Source organism: Poecilia mexicana, unplaced genomic scaffold (assembly GCF_051168715.1).
Source record: "Poecilia mexicana isolate PSO_F unplaced genomic scaffold, ASM5116871v1 scaffold_2, whole genome shotgun sequence".
Taxonomy (NCBI): Eukaryota; Metazoa; Chordata; class Actinopteri; order Cyprinodontiformes; family Poeciliidae; genus Poecilia; species Poecilia mexicana.
The window spans coordinates 6019893-6043061 of record NW_028263371.1 but is presented as its reverse complement, the minus strand read 5'-3'; the positions used below and the strand labels follow the sequence as shown (position 1 = coordinate 6043061).

Here is a 23169-nt window from a genome sequence, read left to right as displayed (position 1 = left end):
ATACGGACCAGTGCCGACTCCGTTTGCGTGACAGTCGTTCTACCGTCCTCTGTGTTGTCTCAGGTCCTGGTCTTGTACATACAGATGGCCTGACTTTCCCGCTCAGGCAGAGTTTCTTTCTTTTTCACTGCAATTCCCCAGCTGTTGCAACCAAATGAAGTGTGATTGATTGAGAGGCAAAGAAAAATGAAGAAAGAAGGCAAAGGAAAGAGGAGGAGGAGGATTTGGATTAGAGAGGCAGGAATGGATGAAGGGTGAGAGGGTGATGCTTAATGGTAGCCAGTTATCGGCAATGGACTCGGGAATAACGCGCCGTTACATGGCACAGGAGGTGGATCAGTCAACCCTTTGGCTCTCTGTCCAAATCTCTCTTCCCTCTAAGTATTTCTGCGTATATCCAGAGCCATGCCAGCATGCGCTTGTGCGGTGAACATGCGTGTTTAAATGCCTTAAACCAACCAGTACAGTGCCTTTCATAACGCTCGACTTTTCCATATTTTGTCAATAGTCATAAACTTCATTGTGTTTATTTGGGGATTTTTGCTTGAGAGCCAACCAGATAAGAGGTTTTCAAAACTTTCATGACCGAAAATCTAAAAGGTTTGTCGTCCATGTGCAATCAGCCCAATTTACTCCCAACAGCCACATAGTAAAGTTCAGCGTGAGTCGCCTCCAGCAGTCAGGCAATTAGCCGAGAGAGACCTCTTCTGTGCAAATGTAGGGGCGCTTAACAAGTTTTCAGTGAAATCATAATTTTGTTGCGATCCAGCCGCTTGTTCACGAGTCTCCAGTGATCAGAGGCACTTTTTGAAACCACGTCTCAGTGAAACTTTCCTGTAACTCCACCCATGAGGCGTGAAGTACTCCGCAGCTGCAGGGTCCCCCCCCTCCCCCCTTAAAGTTGCGCAAATTAAAACTGCGAAAATAAATGTAGTTTCAAATTTGGAAAAGTTCAACATGTTTGGATATTTTTTTAAGGCACTGCATATATACGCTCACTCTCCAGTACTCCAGTCTCTACTAGCATTCGATTCTCAACACAGCACACCCAAGCAACAAACTGATGCAGAAGCAGCAGAAACCTCCTTCGGAACTTTTTAAAATCTATACAAAACGTCTTTTCCTTCAGCCAACTCACTCACACACACACACACACAAACATTTTTCTTCGACATACACACACAAAGCTCACAATGCATCCACTCGATGGGTAAAAACTCAGTCAGGATTCACCTTATCGGAGGAGGTGGGGCCCTTGAGGGTTGAAGAAGTGGAGAGGGGAAGTTTTTAAAATGAACACACACGGACACACACTCATCTGTAAACAACGCTGAGGGAAGTATTTGGTTCCTGTGTTTGTTTTTCCCTGAAGGAAATGCAGCGTACATGTTTCCTCTACGGAGCTGGGAGTCTTTACTTGGATCAATGTTCATGAATTTGGGTCATATTTTATTTTATTTTTCATATTGTAATTTGATCTGTGTGTATGTGTATGCTGCAACTGCACAGTAATTTCCCTGTTGGGATGAATAAAGTACTTCTATTCTATTCTATTCTATTCTATTCTAAATTATTTAAAGGGTGAAGTTTGGATTCAGGATTTATTATCAGCAGTGGATCACTTATTACAATTTCTTTTTTGGAACATTTTTAAAAATGATCATTAAAGTGACTATTTTGGTTGTTTCTTAATTTTTATTCAAAATCATCAGTGATTTGATGATTTTTGTGTTGGTGTTCATACCAATAAGCACATAGAACCAATTTTTATCAGTAGAAGAAGAACTTGTATCAGTTCATTTAATTGAAAGATGTACATCTCAATAAAGCAGAATTAGCAAAGCAGCTTTTCAACGTTCATGTTGGCATCATTTTTTAAAGAAGGCTACAGAAATGAAAAACTATATTTTAGTTTGTTGAGGAAATGTTGGACAAAAAGCATTATGGGACCAAACCCATTCAGGGATTCTTACTGTATCTCTGACGTTTGGTTTTTATTAGTAAATGTAGCATGTGCAAGAATTTCAAATGTACGTGGTTTGGTGATGGTAGATAAAAGCTTCATTCTTTTTTGGGATAAAAACGTTCAAATTCCCAAAGGGAAATGCCTCCACTGTGTGCTGCACAAAGATAAGGCATATCTGTCGTGTGTGATTGTTTGAGCGAAAAGCTCTGGGAAACTCAGATAAGACTTTTTAAGCTCTAATAATCAGAACGAGAACAGCAACTAATGTAAAGATAAGGATTAGTTTGTGTGGATTGAATTTCCTCAATGCCACAAATCTTATGATAAAAAGAAAAACAGCTCTACTTGACGTACAAACATGTTCAACTTTGTAAGAAAGCTTGAATGAAATGTGGCATCACATAAAATGAGTTTGTAAAAGGAACAAATTGTTCATACTAAAAGTGCTGTGTGCTCAGATTTACAGAATTTGTTGATGATCAAAATGCAAAAGTATAAAGAAGAAACTAAATATTACATATATGTTGTTAAATGTTGGGAGAGTCAGATTTTTTTTTATCTGAATGTTTTATTTAGTTATTCTGCATCCTAATGTGACTCCAGCTGAATCAGACGTCCAGGAAGGTTCTGTATTGTTTCTGTCTGTGCTGTTTCCAAGCTTTAAAATGATCATGTGACATTTTTGTTTCAGTGCTCCAGATGCAATCATATACAAAAAAACTCTTTCCATAGATTACATGAATATATTTAGGAAATGTCACAATTTATTCCACCATTTATTGTGGTACAAACAACTGTTGTCACCACTGTTATAGGAAGTGTATAAAACCTTCTTATTAATTTATATTACTTTAGAATAGGCTCAACTTGAATTTTTTGGGAGGCATACTAAAAATGCTTATTTCTGCCCTACCATTGCAAATATAAACATGTTGAATTTGCTAAACTTTGACTAAAACCACGTAGTCAGATGAGTCTGAGATGCATGGCAACACAATGAGACTGAGTTTGGAGCGAAAATGATTCATTGTTAAATATGATGGATAAAGCAATAAAATGTGTATTTTAAGTGTTTTTCTAAACATCTTGTTTCGGGCTGAAACAATTAATCGTGATGAATCGATTAGTGAAATAATGGTCAACGAATTTAGTAATCAATTCATCGTTAACTGGGGAATTCAGACTGAAAGGAGGCCATTTGCTGAAAGAAAACCACATATTCAGAGCCAAAACTGTACAAAAATAATTACATATTTTGCATTTCAGATGAACAACAACAATAAAAAAATGTGGTCTGTAAATATATTTTAGCCAAAATTCACCAAAGAAATGCTGTTATTGCATTTTAGGCAATACAATGAGTATTTTCTTCTTTAAAAAAGAAATTGAATTATTTGGTTATGTGTATTTTTTATGTATATCTAATATTATATATAAAAAAGTGGATAAGAAATATGTAGAATGTCCAAGTTGTTTTTTTTATCTGATTAGTCAGATAAAAACCCTGTAATATCATTTAATCATCAGAATAATCGATTACTAAAATACTCGTTAGATTCAGCCCTGTTGTTAATCGGAGCTGCCAACAAATTTGTGTGTCCAATCTGGTTCAATTAAACTTTTGTAGAAAAATATCTAGAGTTTCTTTGGATGACAAAGTTATTTGATTTAGGTTTATGTTGATACTTTTCTTTTCTGATGATGACGATGAATTTTCTACTTCAGGTCAAAAAAAGAAGAAAGATTTACTTCCACTAAAATGATTATTTTGCAGACAGGATGGATGAGCAGTGAAAGTCTTAGCAGGAGGAAAACAAACACCTTTTTTTCCCTGCACCTTTTATCGTGCATAAACCTGAACCGTAGAAATAATCCTCGTAAGGAGAAGCGTTAGGACTTATCATAATCTACTGCCGAAAGGTGTTAGGAAAACCTGTGGCTTTCTGCAGCCTGGATGTGTCGACTTACCACTTTGGGCTTGAAGGGCGGCTGTATCTCTCTGTTCTCCAGGCGCTCCCAGTCGATCCGTCTGAAGAAGGCGTGTTCTCTGATGTCCCGCTCTCCTTCGGCGCCGCAGCCCAAACGCTTTGCTGGATGTTTGTTCATCAGCTGTTCGAGTGAGGAGATAAATATATGAGACGACAAAACATTCCTCTGTAACATGAGCTGCAGCACTTCAGCTCAGATTTTGGATCAAAAATGAGACGCTGTCTGAATGTCAAGTCTAGTTTATTCGTATAAAACATTTCAGCAGCAAGGCCATTCAAAGTATTTTGCAGAATACAATAACCAATCAGAATCATCGAGCCAGTACACATCAATATATGTTGATCCATTTTCCAGTTACTAGGAATCAAAAAGCAACTCTAAACAGCTGAGTTTTTAGCTCAGTGTTTCGGCATTTTTGCAGTTTTCTGGAAGTTTCCTCCAAATTTTTTGGCGTACAGAAACTGAATGCTGCCTAAGAAAGAAAAAAGTAACTCTAAATTCCTCGTAGCCAGTTTTCTAGCAGAAAAATGGGCTTTAACAATCATATAAATGTAACTCTTTTATTTTCACCCTAAAGGTTCAAGTCTTAGTCCCCAGATTTCATCAGGAAAAACAGAAAGCATAAATTAGAAAAGTGCAGAGTGAGATGGTTGGAATGTGCGTGCTGATACAAAATTGCTTTCCTATGCAATGATGCAACAAAATACAATAAAGTGGCTCAATTAATCCCTAAATATGGTTAAAAATGTCCCTTTGTAGCAGATAAACGTTTCTGGTTTTGAAACTAGAGGCTCACATTGGCATCACTTTATGTGAAAGCTAAATAAACGATTAATGACAGCAACATCTACAAAAAAAAAAAGAGACCTAGTAGCTTTGGATCTTTTTGTTTGAATGTATCTCAGTAAGAAGTGATCACCTCTCCGTTCTTTCGCATCTCTCGACATTCGATTTCGCTGCGTTTCTAGGTCAGCGGATGACAGCTGACAGATGGGCCTACAATGTGTGACATAATGGCTTTCCCCTCGTTTTCCCTCCGCCTGCTCTGCCTTTAGAGAAACGCCGTCTCTTCAGCTCACCCTGACAATTTTCACCCAGTCTAGAAAGTAAAACAAGACACATATGCCGGCCCAGAACATGGAAAGCTGTGCAAAATTGATGTTGATGTGACTTTACCTAACCGAGTTAGAAATAATGCCCTACTGTTTTGATAACTTTCAAAAGAAAGCACATTTAGCTGGAAGAGATATCCAAAGTTTCACAATGTGACAAAGCAACACGGGCTTAAAATGAGATATTTATGATTAATAAATCTAAAGTAAACATTAATTTACCGCAGCAACACTTTGTTCAGATGAAACAGAGAAGGGACGGGAAGGATTGATGCAGAGCCTGTTGGTTTCAGGATTACCAAAGGCAGAACAAATACAGTGAGTTATTATTAGTGGGATGTTTCACTAATAACCAGTTTAACCATTAACCAGGCCGCTGAGCTGGGGTTACTCAGCACCCCTAAGAAACATGGCTACCACTTCAATCCTACAGAAAAGGTTACGAACTACGATTAATGGACCAGCTCAAACAAACAATACAACTTCTGCTAAGAAAACTCATCAAATATCCTGCTATATGTATGTGTGGTTTCTTTGCCACTTGCTATGAATAATCCTCGACGAGTTCTACCTTTGGAGGCCAATTCTGTGTTATATCAATAGTAAGGGTTTTTAAAACTGGAGAACAGAAAAACATGTTAACACACATAATAACTTACGTACAAATGCAGGGGTGCGCCAATTTCAGTTTTCTGGCTGTTGGCCAATTATCGATCTTTTAAAAAGCCTGACCTGCCGATTCAGATTTTTGCAGATATACATGTATTTTTTGTCTGAAATGTTACTAGCGAGAAAGTTGCTGAGTTGGTAACTATTGGGGTCACTATTGTTGACAGCAGACATGACCTGGTGCGTAGATCTATCAGTCAAACCTCTGTCACGGACAGCAGAAGAGGTCAGTGGCTGATTTTTAAACCTTTGCCGAGGCAGATAAGATCGCTGGATAAGATCAGCTCCACATGTAAAAATCGGATGATGACCGATCCCCCAAAATTAAGGAAACTGGCACCGATAAATCAGCTGTGTGATAAATCGGTGCACCCCTATTCAAAAGCATTTAACTCCTGTCATTGATGACCATCATCATCATTAACACACTTCCATAAAACTGAAAAGCCACAATAAATGGAATACTGACCAACATATTTGATGTGTTTTGATGATGACTCTCAACAAAATGTAATGTTTGCTTCCGGTTTCTCGATTGGTGATTGAACGTTGTTCCTATAACTTTTTATTTTTGAACATTTTTTGTTGATCCGAGGGAGAAACAAAGGTAGTTTGTGGGTTCAGGTCTGCCCACAGGCTGCCAGTCAGTGAAAGACATAACCCTGCTGCCAAACACGCCAACAGGACGAAACGCCTCACACTTTGAGAAACTCTTGAAGCTCAGCGACTCCGATTGGTCTGGAAGCCTCATGTCAAAGTGTGACGTACAATCATCACCACAGACTATTTTAAATAAATAAATAAATAAAGTGTGGACATTTTAATCAGATTTCTCCCACTGGTGATAACGGCCTGACTTCAACACATCAGGACCAAATTAGCTGATCATTTAGTCACAAGTGCTGCAGCTTTGATGAAACTTTGCAGCTCCATCCAGTTCCTGCTGAGAGCTTTAAAAGTAGCAGACAGGATGGGCAACGAGGCGAGAATAAATACTTATACAATAAAAATTAGAGAGTAAGATGAGATCTTTATCTGGGGGATAAGAAGAGCAAAGCTTTTTAAAACATGTTTCATTATTATTATTATTATTATTATTATTATTATTATTATTATTATCCTTTTTAAATAACTGTATTTGGTAATCAGTGTTTGACCAGAACAAGAGCTTTGAGATTAAACTCCTGATTAGAAATATTGTGTGAAACTTTCATATCCTCCAAGCGTAAGTGTCATTTTTCATGCTCTTCCTGTTCTGAATAGTGCGCGTCTATTGGGATCAAAGGTGTGAAGTTCGCAGCGTTCACTGTGTCCAGCACCAATAATCTTAAATTCAGTGTCTATGCAGTGAAATAAAGTGATGTTATTCATTTATCGGAGCCGTATTTAAGTATCCGCTGTGTTCTTTGTGCAGCAGTGGTACAATAAATCTGATTCGCGTGGCGTGTGAGCGCTGCAGGGCTTTTTCTTCTCTGACTAGTCTGAAAGAAAACAGTGGCAGGCTTGGTTATGTAGTGATGAAAGTGTGTATGCTGCAGTGTTGAATGTGCTGTAAGGTGATGCAGGAGTGTTATCTTCCCCGTCATCGTGTCTTTCTACAACATTAAAAGAAAAGGCAAATAGGCAACAATGTGACTGAGGCAGAAAAAGGCTTTATGAGAAAAAAACCCCCACAGGGAAACACGGGGTAAAGTAAAAGAACAACTAACAAAACTCAGCTAAATGTAAATAATCAAAAAGCCCTGACGCAACAACATGTCACCGGGAAACAGGAAGTGATGGATTACTGATCAAACGTTCATCACCACTTAAATAATCACTTAAATTAGAAAAATGCTTCATTTATTTTAACTTTAATAGAGTTGTTAGCTGTACTGCTAATTATCTCACTAATCACAAAAAATATATGTTTCCACTTTGTTTTACAGCTAAGTAAATGTTCTCAAATTAAAGGTTGAAATTTTAAAGTGTCTTTATGGCACCAAAATAGAAACGCTAATTTATTTTACGGCCTTTACACATCAGGGGTGCCAATAATAGCGGTGTATTACACGTTTCCAAGATTCCAGCAGATCTTCAACATCACTTTGCTTCCTAAAACTATCCCTCCGTCTCTCTTCGTCTTCTCTAATCCTTCCTTCTCGTAATCGCTTTACAATCTTCAAACTTCTTGTCTTTAGATTCTGGTTAGAATTGTGTGTTAATCCGTGACAGCGCTGCTCAGGAATTCAAGAAACACATATATTGATGAACATTTGACTGAAATTGTTTGAAAACTTTTGCTCTTATAAGGGAAGTAAATCTCCACAGTGTGAGAATATAAACAGGGTTAAAGCAGCAGAGTGTCGGGCTGCAGGACGCAGATGCATTTCTCAGCAAAACGCAAACTGAAGGAAAAAGAGGACAAAAACAATTCAGTGGAGAGGAAGGGACAGTAAGACGAAGCACATTAGTGCACAGTTCACCAACGTTGCAGGGCCTCAGGATACAAAGAAAACTACGGCTTTTATATTAAATTCTTCTAACACACAAGTCGTTTTCTTTTTTCCTCTGTGTCGGTTGGGAATATTTTTGACATCGTTTGGTTTATCAATAGTCTCATTTCTGCAGGAGAAACGCCGAAAGCGGCGCTGTCAAAGCCCGATCCTCACCTTCTGCTTATATTGATATCATACTGTGAGAAATCTGTTTAGGACATTTCTCATCTTCCTCACACCACCTTATTGACATTCTGAGGTTGGGATTTTGAGCATCATTATGCAAAAGACAAAAACAAAAGAACACCATAAAATCTTAGCTCACGTTTGAATCTAGCTGTAAAACAATTAAATTGTTAAATAAATTGTGCAGCATCCCAACATCTGTAAATCCAAATTGATCTGGCTGTGCTATGTGGACATATATTTTCATTTTTAAGTTTATCACCTTATAAGAGAATCTCAAGTTATAAGCGCTAATGTTAGAAGCTCTTATAACATTAGTTAATGTTGTAAAAGCCACAATAAAAAAAAAATTTGAAAAAAATGAAGAGCATATTTTTAGAGGAGGAAAGCAGACATATGCATGAACATGCACAAATAAATGCCCCCTAAAACATTCCCAGCAGCTGGATTTCCAGCTAATGGCTAATAGTGATGATGAAAACACCACTGTAATCTACAACTGAAGTTAAAACAATCTCCTTTTAAAATTTGTATCATTACTATTAACCATAAAATTTCACATATTTGCTAAATGGAAACATATTAATTAAAAAAAGGCATGTTTTAAAAAAAAATTGAAATATGAATCTATTGCACCACCATGATTTAGCGCGTGATTTAGAACGAGTTGTTTCATGTGTGTTTTAGTTGCATTTGTTGATTTGTTGTTTAATGAAAACACTGCAATTACAAAATTGTCTTTTTAAAAAAAATTTTAAAAGCATTAAACGAATATCAACGTTAGCGTTACCGACGGTTACCAATGGACATACTGGCCCAAACGTTGCAGCGGAAAACCCCCCAACTGAATGCGAATGTTATTATTGCAAAGAAAAATTTTAAAATACAACCATATTTATTTACAAAATAGTAAGTAAAAGATAAAAATTACTAAAGTTTTTCTCTTTTTTAAAAGCACAGTCATTAGCGAGAAAATAAAAAAGAAAACGGTCATTAAGTTCGAGTAATCCTCCAACTTAATCAGGCTTTAATAAATAAACTTAAAACACGACTAAAAAAATACAAATTCAAATGCATATTTTATTTTAAGCTAGATGAAAAAAAAAAAAAAAAGCTCACATAATCCAGTTTTCACAGTTACAATAAAACAAAACAAGGAAAGTAATTCCTCATCCGCTCACCCCTTTGCAGATGGAGACGGCTTCTTTGGACATGGACTTTGGGTAGGAGACGTTGTGCTCCATGATGGACTGGAACAGCTCGTCTTCGTCCTCACCATCAAACGGAGGCTGTGGGTGGAGGGACACCAGGGTTTCATCCGTCATCACAAAGTTTACAAATACGTTCAGTCGGCAAAGCCTCATCACGGATCGCCTCCGTTTCGAACCGAATTAACGGCTGCAGACGCAGCGAGGCTTTCACACTTTATTCCCTCTGCATTGACCGTTTCCACTAACAATACACAGGAAGCGACATTTAAAAGATGTTTTCACCTGAACAAAAGAGGAAAAACAGCCAGAAACAGTGGCTGTGAAACATTAGATCATGTTTCACAGGAAGACCTTGTGAGGTCAGTGAAGTGGATGACCCAGCTCCCCCCCTCCCCCGCTCACTGGCTCGTTATCATCAGTTACCACAATATGGCTGCTCTGACAGTCTATAAAATGAATTATTCGTCATTTCCACACCAGCGGCCCTCATCGACTAGAGGTAGCCTGTCTGCATGAATATATATGTCCTCCTGCTTTTTTCCTTTAATATCATCGATCTACTGGATATTCCTTTAGCGCCGCTTTGACAGAACAGGAGGTATATGAGTGATTTTGTGTTATTTCACGTTTAGTTTGTAAAACTTGAAAAGCTTTAAGGTCGTGGTGACACAAAGTTATGAGTTTAGATTGATGATGTACATAAAGTGTATATATATATATATATATATTTATTTATTTACATATATATTTTTTTCTTTTTTTTTTAGTTTGTTTACTGGTGTGAAGCACTCACCTGTCCTGCCAGCATTTCGTAAAGCAGAACTCCATACGCCCACCAGTCTACGGAGCGTCCGTACGGCTGATACGAAATGATCTGGTGAGGAGAGAGAGAGATAAAAAGAGACAAATTTCAGCTTCAGCTCAAACAGGCAGAGCAACGTCACGTTTTCCCTCTGAGTGACGAGAACGTGAGAGTGGGTACAGGTTTTCACGACGGTGACAATCTCCTCCGAACATTTTAATTCAGACAGGCAGGATCCCAGTGGAGCTGCTTAATATTCAGAGTGGGATTTTAATCCTTTTAGGCTTGAGAGATTAGAAAATCTGTCAGTGCTAGTGGCTGAAAGAATATAAGAAATGCTGAAGTTTTAATTTGGAAAAATACACATTTTGTGCTATTAGATGTTTTTATTTATGCTTTATGACAATGGAAAACAGCTTTTTGAGCATAAGAAAGCGAATAATCAAAGGCAGTAGAGACATTTGCCAGTGTGCTGCTTTAGAAAGCAGGATAAATGTGTCACATTAGACCTGCAACTATCAAATACTTTATGATTTAGTTTAATTAAGCCATTCATTTTACCACCATCTGAAAGTACATCAAAATACAGAAAAAAGTGTAATATAAGAAAACTATGACGGAAAACTAGTAAAAAAGTATTGATACAGACTGATAAAGACGCTTATTTCATGATATTGTAATATTGTTCAGCCTTACCATAATTAGACTATTTCTGTGTTTAAAATCCATTTTAATTAGTTATTATTTAGGATTATTTTCTACAAAATTGAGTTTGATTAGTTTGAATTTAATTACTGAAATTCATGGTTTGGGTAATGTTATCATTAATCAAATCTATATGAGTTATAACAACATTTAATTTCCCTTTGGGATCAGTAAAGTTGAATTTGTATCATTTGAAGGCAAAATTTTACCAAGTATTTTTTTTTGTCCAGTTTCTAGTGAAAATATCTTAGTACACTTAAAATAAGACTAAACTGATTAATAAGCAACTTTTGAGCAAGATATAGAAGCTTGTTTAAGTCAATAATTCCTTAATATTGATTAAAACAACTACTAGTTCCACTGGTGGAATATTTCATTTATAATATGAAATGTTATGTGAAATAATCTGATGATGTAAGAAATTAAACAAATATTTCAGTCAGTCTTTAAACAGAAAAATAAAACAGATTTAAAGCTCTGACATCTCTATATTTCCTCCTTCCGTCGGGCTGCATAGTGTCCGTCTCTAGGCAACCACAAGCACGTCGGTCCGTAGCGTTCTGGGGGTCCTTTAGCTCACACCATGACAATTTAGCTGACCTTAATATTTCCTGTTTTATTTTGGTCATTATTGTTACACTTAGTGCTGATATGTGTGTGATAGGCGTGTCTATCAGACATTTATAGAAATACGGAACAACTCGTGTCCCGTTTCGGTTCAATACGTGACGCAACAGTTAACAGCCAAATACGAGACGATTCCGTATTTTAAGGGATGGGTGGCAACCCTACATGTGGGAGTTATTCAATTCTTTCGCCAGCTGATCATTTTTCACAGCTTGACTTTATCTGATGTTTGATGTGAAGGAGGCCTAGCTGGCACTGCAGAGGACAAACTGCTCCTGGATCCCAGGAAGCTGCTCTCCCTGCAGACATGCTCTGCGTTGACAGACGGAGCTCCTGCGGGTCGCTCTGACACTCGCTAAGGTTATTGCTCTCATCCGGTGAACTTCATTCACCACACTCTGAGGACACACATAATGTATTTGCACTTCCCAACTGTTTACACATCATGAAAATAAAAAAAAAAAAAAAAAATCGGCTGCATGCACGAGACGTGGACAGTGAATGCAACCTTGTGGATCAACAAATCCCTCCAAAAATATTCACACCCTTTCAGTCTATTCCCACGTTGGCGCGTTGCACACGCAAAAACGTCAGTGCAATTTTTTATCAGGATTTTATGCGATCGGTCAACATAAAGTAGTTGATGTTTTAAATATTTCTAATTAGGATTTCAGCAACACAATATGCCAGTGTGTAACGTCTGTGAGAGCTGCGGAGGGTGTTTTCCTATTTAATCTGAGATTAAGTTGTGGAAAAGTTCACAACAACTTTAGATTATTGCCCAAAATCCCACATAGCAGTGTTCAAACCAGCTTCTGAAAATGGAAAAAGAAGATGGCACAACTCCCAAACCTGCCCAGTCAAAGTCTTTTAACTCGTTAACTGTCATGATGACGGTGGAGCTATCGATTTACAATGAAGTGTTTTGATGGTGACGATTTAGGAGTAAAGAAACATTAATTAAAGACGTAGCTTTGGAGGAGCTGCATGTGTCCACAACTCAGGTGAGAAAAATTGGAGACACAACTGACTTCATCAGTCTTGCATTTCAAAACTGTGGCCTTCATGAGTAACAAGAATGAACCATTGCTGTAAAAAAAAAAGGCCATAAAAAATCCCATTCGCAGTTTGTCACAAGACAGTGCAGGAGGAACATGCAGTTCAAGGCGCTTTGGTCAAATGAAACCAAAATGAAATGTTTTATCTTAATTTGAAACCCTTTACATGTCCTGAGGAGCTCATCTGAACAATCGATTCCCAATCAAGTCTGTTAGCAACATGCTACGGGAATGCCTTCCTCCTGAAGCCGGTCGCAGTTGATTTCATTGGCCCAGTCAAAGTCCACACCTAAACCCAATTATCTGTAACAAGACTTGAACACTGTCCTTTAGAGTCGTTCCCCTTTCAATCTGACAGAACTGCAGCTACTCTCCAAACAGGACGGTCTCTGTAGATGTACAACAACTGGTTGTACATTTAACAGTTATCCTGTACTTTCTATTGGCCTAACTCATAAAGTGCTAATAAGATACATGAAGGTTTGAGGATGTAATCTGACATCATGTGAAACAGTACAAGAGATACAAATGCTTTTGCTGGTCACTTTAAAACATGAGATGTTGCTGCTCCCACACACACCCACACACACACACACACACACACACAAAATCCACTGTGATACAAGCGTCATGCATCTCCTCAGGTCCTGTTCGGAGTCAGGACCGATGACCTCTGCTGTACGCGAACCCGCCCTCAGGAACTCATTTAACGTTTACAGGACAACATTTAGCCAAAACCGGCAGCAGAGATGGGGAAAAAAAACCCACATAAAGTCACACACAACATATACATGTGGATAGAAAGAGAGTTGTGTGGAAGCAGATCTACTCTGGGAATCACAACCTTCACCTAACCACTGCCTTTCCCTGCGGGAACACAAAGCAGGCACACAAATAAACGCAGGTGGGGGAAACGTTCCTCCGGCGCATGATGCTCTCCTGAGGGCTGATGGGAGACAGCTGGGCGTGTAGCAGACAGCGCAGAAAATCAAAGCTGCCGTTCACAACTTTTTCTTCTATTCACCGATTTTGCCAAGTAAAAAACAAATTGACTGGGGATAATCCAAGTCAAAGGGAGAAAGCCCAGACTGTGCTGGAAATTAGATTTTTTTTTTTTTTTTGAGAAGAATTGCACATTCATAAAAACATATAAACTCCTTTTGTAAGCTCTGAAATGTTTGACAAAACTCCACAATCCTCCGTTTAAAATCCTTTCACAACTTCAAATACCACAAAGACGAGTGCAGCTTAATCCTGTCTGGCTGAAGCAAAGGAGCTGTAACTGGTACGCTGAAGGTGAGCCGCCTGACTTTTACTCAGACAGGTGATAGCTGCTTCTGGCCGAAGGGCGTGATGAGCTGGGACACAGCAGGGAGCAACTGGAGGATCTTTAAGAAGGGAAACTGAATAAAAGGCGAGCAAAGCGCGCTGAATCGTCTCAGGCATCTCTTTTTGTCACCATTAATTCCTGTACCACGCGGTAAACAGGTTAATATTTAATGTCTTGTCTCTGCTCATTCTCAACGACAGAATTTGATTTGTGAAATTCATTGTGAAGGACAGCCGTCTGTGAAGAATGGCCGTCCTTCCCCCCCTCTCAGCCCGACGCTGGACGCAGGTCGATGCGCTGCTCATGTCCAACTGGGTGTCCAGTCGCTGCTGGACTGGACAACAGCTAATAATGCCGCCAGCGTTTTGTGCGCATGAATAAAAACGTTAAAAACCAAATTAAATTTAAATGAAATACAACAGAGTTCAACAGTAGGTTCAGTTTGTACGGCTTCATTTGAGAAAATGGTGTTAATAATTAAATCGCATATGAGAAACGTATCTATTTTTTATACTGTTACATCTTTATGTTTTATTTACATTATTCCTCTGAGTGATTGAAATTTGCTTCAACTTCCTTTACTCTTATACTCTAAATTTATGATGGAAAACAGACTAAATGTCAGCAGCGCTGTGAAGGCCCAACAGGACTGAGTTCAAAAACTTCAGAGGGACAGGAGGGGAATACGAAAGGTAAATAATTAATAACCGGTAAAGTGGATTCCCACTGAGCTCATCTCTTCTTGTGATTTCTATCGGACAGATTGGCTGGAGTCGTGAACTATTTATCCCCTCATTTTCCTCGGACTTCAGTCAAGCGCCAAGCGAAATTACTCACAAAACTGGTTTGGGAATACACTGGACTATCCGCGCTTTTCTGCGCGGCAGCTCAAAATGTTTTTGGCTGAAAGATTGAGAGTGTGATTTGGTTTCTCAAAAGCTCTAAAAAAAAAAAAAAAAAAGACTTTTTTGGAGGCATTCACATTCAGAGCTTTCCAAATTCTACTATGGAGGTTTTGTTACCAGCTAAGAAAAAGATGTTCAACTTTAATTATTACATGAAACTGTAATTTCAAAGAATTGCAGGTGAAAAGGTGAAAACCAGTCTTATTTATGTTTTGTTGAGTTCAAATCCTCGGCTGCCTTCAAAGCTTTAGATGGGACGTATTTGGAAAAGAGCCTCTCTTTTATCTCATTTCGTGTTTTTAATTAGCCAGAGAGTCAAAGACCACACCGTGAGCGTGAAACCTCCGAGATCCTTGAGCTCGCTTCTTTGTCTTCCCACAGGAAATCCACCGACCTTCTCTGACATGACAGCTGACAACAAAATCAGCCGAATGCTCTGAAGACACACGAGATCCGACATGTTTCAACATGTGCAGAAAGAGAGGCGAACACTTGGCCCTGCAAACCGAAAGACTAACGGAGAAGCTCAGAAATCTGGTTCACTCTGGACCTCGGTCCAAAAATAGACCCAACGCAACAAAAGACATTGAAAGAAATTAGCCCCGTTTACCTCGTGACACGTGTTTAATACGGAGAGACAAGCTGCTCTAAACGTTGCTGATCTGCTAAGCGGAAAGTTTTAAAACACCAGAGCAAAGTAGGTTAATGCCAGACAGCACATCACTAAGGTCCTGTACTGCAGCACGGCACATTTGGTGCACTGTGTCACTGGAATTTGACCTTAGAGCCTCTCTAGCGACATTCTGTACAACCTAGAATATAGGCATGTAGACACATCAGGCCAACGGAGCGCAGATATCTGCAGCCTCGTGTCAGGTCCGCTAAGACGAAATAACAACTAAAGGGAAGTGACAGAGGTGGGAAAAAACCTGTCAAAACGGAGGAATGTAGACAAATTTCAACAATGGGTGGTTTTCTTGTGAAAAACAAAATAAACAATGACACGTAGCTGGCAGTGGCTGCATTATGTTAGCACATATAAAAATAACTCACTGAATAGACAAGAGCAGGAGGATGTTCACTGCATTTAGATGAGACAAAAAAAGTCCATTAGAGGTAAGCGATACTGCAAATTTTTGGTATCGATGCGATACAGAGTAAATACAAGACCAGGATCCCCGATACTGATACTTTTTACTTAAGCTTGATGTATCATCCAACTTCTGACCTTGTGGTTTTTTTAATTTGAATTATTTTCTCCAAATCAAGAAAAAAAAATTGGACTACAAATTGGACCAGCTGTCTACAAAATATTACGATAATATATCAACATGACAGTAAGAGTAGAAAAGCAGAACAAAAATGCGAGCATTTTTCATCAACAAATAAAATGTGCAACACATCAGTATCATATCTGAGGTACAGTTGAGAAACTAGAATGGAAACTACAATAACATTTCAAGAGGGAGTCTGAAACTAAAGTATTGATCCGACATTATTGATATTTTGAGTTGATTAGTGAGATGTAATGGAGAAGGTAGACATCTAGTCTTTAGTAACCGTGGATAAAATGCCCCACCATCATGTAGCCTACATGTATAAAACAAGTGGTTAGTAAAGTCTGGTGTGAACAGATTTGATCAAATCAACAAACACATCAGGAGGGCGGCTCGGTTTCTAAGTTAACTATTTCTATGAGTTAACTAATTTGCCACTTCCACAGGGAAATTAGCTTGATTTGAACAAGGAGAAACCATGGGGAAACAATCTCAGTCACTCCGTTCAATATTCCTTTTGCTCACTTCGACGTCCGTCGTGGTTCAATACAGTTAAACAGAACAAACACAACAATATGCCACCAAGCTGGTGGACTGCCGTCCTTTCAGAGTATTTCTTTTTCCAATTATCCTGAAAATCGTAATGTCACCAGCAATTTATGTTTCTAAGGGAGAGAGCAGCGTGTTGAAAACTACAAAAAGTTTCAAGAGTCAAAGAGTGCAGCTGAGGTGACATAGAAATATAATGCGGGTTGTGAAAAAGAAACAAAACAACAACAAAAAGAGAAATAAAACAGAGGACAGTTAGAGTTCAGCACAAGACACCAGATCCGTTTGAGGCCACCCTGCAAAGCTTTGTGCTAATGTGACTCCGCTGTGACTCGCTGCCCTTGCCACGACACCGTCAGTGGACGACAACAGTTTCAGGCCACCGTGGCTTTTGTTCTCCGAACCGGCATATTCGTCTTTCGGCTCTGATAATAGGAAACCGGTTCTCCTCCCTGGTGTCCAGAAGAAGCCGATGCATTTCCTCCCGCCGCGGCCGATAAGACGACAACGGTCAGGCACGACTTGCACTCGTCACTCTCGCCCTGCAATCTGCTCCATTTGTGTTACTGCATGGAAGCTCCTGGTCAGCAGAGCTGATTCACTCAGCGTGTGTGTGTGTGTGTGTGTGCGTGTGCGTGTGTGTGAACTTTGTACAAAGATAAAGTGGGCTGAAACTAAATAATAACATGATCTGAATATATCTAAGATTTCTTGCGTGTTTAAGCTCAGATTTTTTTAACATATGTATGTTTGTCTTTGTTTATGCTTGTGGCTTCGACAGCGTGCGTTTCAGTGTGTTGCTGGAGAGAGGTCCGTTCGTGTGCGTGTGTGTGTGTGTGCGTGTGTGTGTGTGCGTGTGTGTGTGTGCGTGTGTGTGTGTGTGGGCTTGCCGCAGACATCTCTCATCCATTAGGCTTAATGCTACATGACAGTTCTGGATCACACTGCTAGCTATTCACGGCCACTCTCCTCACCGCAAACATACAAGCACGCGAGTAGCAACCTATGTTTCTTTAGTCCTTGCTTACGAGGAGCACGGGCTGGAAGGATTGTTTTTCTTTCTGAAGGCTAAAAAAAAACAAAAAAAAACAAACAAAAAAAAAAAAAAAACATTTTGTGTTCGAATGCAACAACACCAGCTGCTGTAGAGGGCGCTACGTGAGTGTTTGACTCAGTGTCACTGTTGGGTTCCTTGGGGAACTCTGTGCACTATAAAGCAAATGGCCGTGCATCAGGTCACAGCTGAGTGGCTTTCTTCTAAAAGGATTTCTTTGAACTTGCAGCTGTTTTCTGGTTTCCTTCACTGATTATATTAATGAGCCGTCTGGGGGCTCATGAAAAGAACACGACTTTTATCGAGGTGTTTTCTAATTCAATGAGTTTACATTCGAAATTCCTCTTATAACTCTGAGCAGATGATTAGCATTTCAAAAGCTCAAGTGGTACCTGAACTACGACCCCAAACCCAACAGGAGAGACAGAAGGAAGAAGTTCAAACCATATTTTTCTCTCCATAAGTCAGTGACCATAACATGCTCAAACAGAGATTTAAAGCGGAGGGCAATAGCAAATGAAGTGGAGTAGCAGAAACTGATGGTGTCATGGAGGACATGTCACTGTTGCTGCCTCAAAACGAAGCTGTTAGCAGGTCGTGAGACCATCAACCAGCAACAGCCTTCAGCCAGAGATCTCTTTAGATTTGATAAAAGACTGAATGACTGCCCAAAACAACTCTTTCAAGATACTTGGATGATATCATTTTGGGATGAATAAAGTTTTTTTTATTTGAATTGAATTAAATTAAATAAAATATATGAGTTTTCTCCAGGTTCCCCAGCTTCTTCAAAAAGCCCCAAAACATTCAAGGTAGTTAATAAATGGGTCACTTTTGTTGTCCAGGCGTGTGAGTGCGTGGACAGCTGTGTGTCCTGTTTGTCTCTGTAAAGGAACAGCAACCTGTCCAGGGGACGGATGGAGACAAGCCAAGGCAACACGTCATCTTCATCCCATTTTAATGCCTGCTGCCACGTGACTGGCTCATTTGCTGTTGAGTTAGTAAATAATAAGGACTTAATTGCCTAATGAAGAGGCCAAATGTTAAACATTGAAAGGGTTTAATACCTTTATGAATGACATTACAACCTTTCTCATGACAAAGTGTACAAAAGAAAATGTCATATTTTGTATGTGGTGCCCATGTGGTGTATGGGTTGGCAACAGGAGTGAGCCGGTGGCAAAGACGAACTTTGTTCAGTCAACTGGTCATAATAGAGAAACAGGGAAAAGCTGGCTAGCTAGCCAGCTAGCTAGCAAAGTTTATTAGCAGCTAGTTAGCGTAGCCTCAACCGCCACAAGTCACAGAATGTAATAACGATATCTGCATGTGACTCAAACTTTTGACTGACAGAAAGTCCCACGAGAAAAAAGAACCTACGAGATTAAATAGTCCTGCCACGACAAAATCTAAGACCTGTGATTAAAGTATTTAAGGCCAATTTAAATATTTCCTAGTGGATTTTATACATTTGAATTTAAGACTTTTTGCACGGACACCCTGTTTGCGTTAACATCAATAAAACCAAAACAAGAACCGTGTCCTTCTTGAGCAGCCAGATCGAGTTCGGTCCATTAGATAACGGACTGCTGGCTCCACAGCAGGTGATGCCAGCCATTTTCTCCACGGCTGCTTGAAGTGACCTAGAATCTTCAGCTTCATCATTAATGCTTGCATATCAGGACATTATGTATTCCCAGATTCAGAAAGACTATGACTAGATTTGTGCCTTCTCATTCTGGCACCGAGATTGTTGTTTCAGCCCACATATGAGTGAGCAAGTAAGTGGATACTCATTCCTCCTGATGCCAGAGAGAAACAACTAGAGCAGAGGAAAAATGATTCATGTAGGACAGAGACATATCCTCAAACACTCTTCAGGAAGAAAAAAGAGAAAAAGAAAAGCACACCGAACCACCAGGAGGCAACGATTGCTCATTTCAACCCTTGTTGCCTGTGAGTCTTCCCTTCATTGTCTGAGTACGTCTGTCAGCGTTAGCTCTTTTTCTCGACACCATGTTTTCTTCTTCTGCGTTGCTACCTCCTCTCACTTCCTTTCCCATCTCTTCCCTCTGTGTGTCAGAGTCACTGAGGTGGAAGTTCACACGAATGGCTATATAGGTCAGCGTACGTGCGGTGGAAATCTTCTGCCTGAACATGCGCTAGTGCTTCTGTGCGCGGCGGGAACGCCGCCGCGTTCTGCCATTTGTACGGCGACATTGAGAGCGCCACGGCAACACGAAAACGTACTTCCACACCAATGCAGCTGGGGTCAAGGGAACAGGCGAAGAAATGGAACAAACACGGTTGTAACAGGACATTTATATGTCCAGGAATACAAAAGTTACTTTAGCTGTAGCAATAAAATAAAGCTAAAAAACCAGGAAACAATGAAAATCCTAAAAGAATTATTGATCTCATGTGAATTTTTTACCATATTTTCCAGACTACAAGTCAATTTGGAGCAAAAGTTGAACTGGATGCATTTGTCCATCTTTTCCTTCTTTGAAACCCTGTTCCACCAATCACAACTTACTGTTACCACAACTAGTGATTTTTGACAAATTGTGATGTTTATTGCTTTTTCCCCCAATTGGTGACTGTATGATGTTTTTTGTGATGTAAAGCACTTTTGAACTACTAGACTTGAAAAGCCCAGTTCACTCACTGACATACAAGAGAAAAATCCAGTCCACAGGTTCGTCAGAAAATGATTTGCATGAATCAGTTGTCCAGCAACAGTTTATCCTCGATTGTGTCCAACTTATTTTCAGAAGTCAGACTGAAGTTTTTCAGTTTTGAGGTAAAATGCATGCCTTTTTCCCAGGTTGTTCTTTATTCTGTGCATGCATACAGATACTGATGATGTGCGATCTGGAACTCTGTGTGGCTTTAAACGCTGCTGTCATTATGGATATCTACGGGCCTCGTGGGATTAGAAATAAAATGAGCACTCTGGAGCGGCAGACTGCTCTGAGTGCCTGCTGTGCTGTCCCGGCCGGTGCATTAGTATCAACCTGGGTACGAGCATCGCAGCTGGAAATAACCCCCTGATATGACAGAGAAAGTTTTAGAGAGAATCAATAACCCAGCCTCGCATATATCAGAGGCTAAAAATAAACCCAGGCTCGAGAAAAATTAGCAAAATGTTTCTTTTTTTAACAACATTAGTGGAATATCGCCAAACCTTTGCACAAATTTGCCCATTTTTCAAAAAGGCCTTATTCAAAACCAAGACATCAAAACGCTCGTATTCTGGTTAAAAGAAGAGAAACATTAACACAAAAAACATCCGATTTTAAGGTGAATGCATTTGTCTTATGATAAATAAAAATGTCACAAACTTAAATGCTTACAGGCCACTAAAAGAAACCCGGCAGCGATGAAGAGACCCCGGCTCTCAGGCTTGAGTCGAGTTTTGACAGGCGACTCACTCGTCTGTTTGACTCAAACACTCATGTCAGGATGCTGGTGTGGATGTTTTTATGTATGTGCCTCCCTGTCTAAAGGCAGCAGCCTTAATCTGGAGCACGAGGCTGACAAGACTCAGACGGAGTGACAGCTGTGACCTAACGCATCAAATCGTGCACACACACACACACGCACACACACACACGCACACACACACACACGGAGCCCGACTCACCTCTGGAGCGATGTAGTCTGGAGTGCCGCAGAAGGTTCGTGTGAACACGCCCTCTACCATGTTCTCTTTACACATGCCGAAGTCGGCGATCTTAATGTGTCCCTCTGAGTCCAGCATTACGTTGTCCAACTTCAGATCCCTGAGGGAGGAACGGATTATTAATGGATCATGTAAAGGGGTACAGGGAGTGCTTCTTTTTTTTTTCTTTTTGCCAGAACAGAAAGGTTGCATCTTTCTGACATACAGATTCATGGTTTTGGTTGTTTTGTACTAACTGCAGCAACTTTTGTCAATAATGTCTGAAAAAGTCTTCAAAAAGCAAATTCAGTTTACGGTAAAGGTGTATTGGGAAAAGAGAAAACAATATTAAAGACAACATGATGTCACACTGTTTCTCATCTTTCTATGTAAGAAAAAACAACGTGAACCTGCTTCTCAAAACGGTAAAATGAAGTCCATTTATTGAAACATCAAGTCCTGTGTGACGTGTACATAGTGTGAATTATGAAGGTCTGTTTTGTTTTCCATACAGAATGATTGAGGGTGAATGTTTAATGCTCTACCAACCGTCTAAGTGCCTGCAGAAGGTAAAATAGTAGAAATATAGATCTGATAGTTCTCCTATTGGAACTCCTTCAAGCATTCAGCATCCTGAGCTGAGTGAATCTTCATTAGCGCAGGCAGAGAGACTGCATGACATAGCATGACAGGAAATAATACTTTATGTTGTCATTGGTGTGGCATTTTAGTAGTAATTCTAGTATTTTATACAACACACCACGCAGATAATTTTTTTTAACATGTCCAAAAATTGTGTCTGCGCTTTTAGCTAGAGGTAAAACTGTAGGTGCTTCTCTATCAGAGACAAAAAAAAAGGTGCAGCACTGTGTACTTGTTTTACTGCTACATGAGGATTCGCACTTTGTGTGCTGCTTCTCCTGAGTTACATGAGAAACTGGGTTTAGTATTTGTCTAACGACCACATTGTTGTTGGATTCAAACCTTTTTTTACTTTACTTTTTGTCAGTGTTTCTACCGTGGAGGCCGAAGAAGACTAAGAAGGTCAAAGAACTGCTGAATGAATTTGACATATTTCACAGACCTGTAAATGACTCCTTGAAGATGCAGGAAGAATAATCCCACAGCAATCTCTGCTGCATAGAATCTGAAATAAGAGACATTTACAGAATTTGCCCCACATGAACAACAAGCTCCCACCAGCAGAACAAAACGTTTAAATAGTCTGAAATCTCCTGAACGGCTGACATGTCTTACACTGCTTGGGGTTCCTTGAACTTGCCCACTTGCTGGATGTGGTACATGAGATCTCCACCGTTCACATACTCCATGACGAAATACAGCCGGTCCTACAGACAAATGCGACAAAACAGATAAATTCATTAGAAGCTACACAATAAGTGTTGCGTTAAAAGCAGCTCTAATCAAGTTCAAAGCAGAAAGATGCAGTTTGGCTTTAAAAAGCTGAGAGATGTTCCACGCCGCTACGACAAGGTGACCCGAACGGCACACAACAAAACGGCTTTGCGAAAGAAGAAAACACCCCACGCAAGCCTTCTGCCAGAAAATGTTCTCTTTATTTTAAACC

The 23169-nt window shown here is 39.5% G+C and overlaps 1 protein-coding gene across 1 annotated transcript in view; it reads right to left on the bottom strand.

Moving 5' to 3' along the window:
* prkcaa (protein kinase C, alpha, a) overlaps positions 1-23169 on the bottom strand; it is a 135403-nt gene that overhangs the window by 9076 nt on the left and 103158 nt on the right. Inside the window, exons 11-16 of the mRNA XM_014997820.2 lie at positions 22839-22930; positions 22666-22728; positions 21564-21702; positions 10404-10484; positions 9581-9688; positions 3935-4075 (exon numbers count right to left, since the gene is read on the bottom strand). Coding sequence (XP_014853306.2) covers positions 3935-4075; positions 9581-9688; positions 10404-10484; positions 21564-21702; positions 22666-22728; positions 22839-22930 — 624 coding nt within the window. The remainder of the gene's footprint in view (positions 1-3934; positions 4076-9580; positions 9689-10403; positions 10485-21563; positions 21703-22665; positions 22729-22838; positions 22931-23169) is intronic.